The sequence below is a fragment of the Nomascus leucogenys genome, chromosome 11, assembly GCF_006542625.1.
Source record: "Nomascus leucogenys isolate Asia chromosome 11, Asia_NLE_v1, whole genome shotgun sequence".
NCBI lineage: Eukaryota > Metazoa > Chordata > Mammalia > Primates > Hylobatidae > Nomascus > Nomascus leucogenys.
This window is the reverse complement of record NC_044391.1, coordinates 55,893,910-55,895,451: the sequence shown is the minus strand read 5'-3', so window position 1 is coordinate 55,895,451 and position 1,542 is coordinate 55,893,910. Positions and strand designations below refer to the sequence as shown.

General features: G+C 40.3%; 1 protein-coding gene across 1 annotated transcript; it reads left to right on the top strand.

Annotated features, from left to right (window-relative positions):
• Positions 1 to 319: 319 nt before the first annotated feature.
• LOC100601979 (olfactory receptor 9K2-like) lies at positions 320 to 1,261 on the top strand. The gene has a single exon (XM_003252861.1). The coding sequence runs from the start codon at positions 320 to 322 to the stop codon at positions 1,259 to 1,261; it is 942 nt and encodes a 313-aa protein (XP_003252909.1).
• Positions 1,262 to 1,542: the final 281 nt, after the last annotated feature.

Genomic DNA, 1,542 nt, shown 5'->3' with positions numbered 1-1,542 from the left:
CACAAATGACATCTCATAAGCCATCTCATGTAACAAGGTAGAGAGATATAAAAAAGTATCGAACTACATTGTGTTGAAATTATTACTAGTCTGGATACAAAATACTGTATCTTGGGTCCAAACTCCATTGTTAGCCAGTTGTGTTACCTTAGGCAAGTCAAAATATCTCTCATCTTTCATTTGCTCATGTGTGTAAACTTAATGGGATAATGAAGGCATATGCCAACTATAAAGTCTCCTTTAATGTTAAGTGTTTTTGTTATAGTAGAGAAACCTTTATTTGCTGACTTTCTCTTATATCTTGAAGCAGAAATTTGCCATGGGTGACAGGGGAGGAGACAACCATTCAGAAGTGACTGACTTCATTCTTGTAGGCATCAGAGTTCGTCCAGAGCTCCACAGTCTCCTTTTCCTACTATTCCTGATTATTTATGGGATGGTTCTTCTGGGAAACCTTAGTATGATTGGCATCATTGTGACTGATCCCCGGCTGAATGCACCAATGTATTTCTTCCTAGGCAATCTCTCCGTCATTGATCTCTCCTATTCTACTGTTATTGTACCCAAAGCCATGGTCAACATCCTATCTCAGAAACAGATCATATCCTTTGCAGGTTGTGTGACACAGCTGTTCCTTTACGCGCTTTTCATGGTAACAGAGGCCTTTGTTTTGGCAGCCATGGCCTACGACCGCTTCATTGCCATCTGCAACCCACTCCTCTACTCTGTTCGCATGTCAAGAAGTGTCTGTATCCAATTGGTGGCTGGTTCCTATCTCTGTGGCTGGGTCAGTTCCATCCTTCAAATCAGTGTCACCTTCTCCATGTCTTTCTGTGCCTCCCGAGTCATTGATCACTTCTACTGTGATTCAAACCCAATTGAAAAGATCTCCTGTTCCAATATCTTCATGAATAAGATAGTGTCATTTAGTTTGGCTGTCCTCATTATTTTGCCCACGATAGTTGTTATTGTCGTATCTTATATGTATATTGTGTCCACAGTTTTAAAGATCCGCTCCAGTGAAGGAAGGAAGAAAGCCTTCTCCACTTGCAGCTCCCACCTGGGGGTTGTAAGTTTGCTCTATGGAACTGTCTCTTTTGTGTATCTCACACCTCCAAATAACCCTGAACTTCGTAAAGTGGCTTCAGTATGTTACATTTTGTTCACACCTATGTTAAATCCTTTAATCTACTCTTTAAGAAATAAGGATGTTAAAGATGCCATGAAAAAAGTTTTATGGAAGAAAAAAGTTTTACTCTAAATCTGCTTTTGTTTTTCTGTTTCTTGCATCGATTATTTTTTACTGCCTGGTTTTCTAGATATAGGCATTTAAAGTTCAAGTTAATTAATTTATTTATTTATTTATTGAGATGGAGTCTTGCTCTGTCACCTAGGCTGGAGTGCAGTGGTGTGATCTCAGCTCACTGCAACCTCTGCCTCCTGGGTTCAAGTGATTCTCCTGTCTCAGCCTCCCGAGTAGCTGGGATTCAGGCATGAGCCACCATGCCTGGCTAATTTTTGTAATTTTAGTAGAGGCAGGAT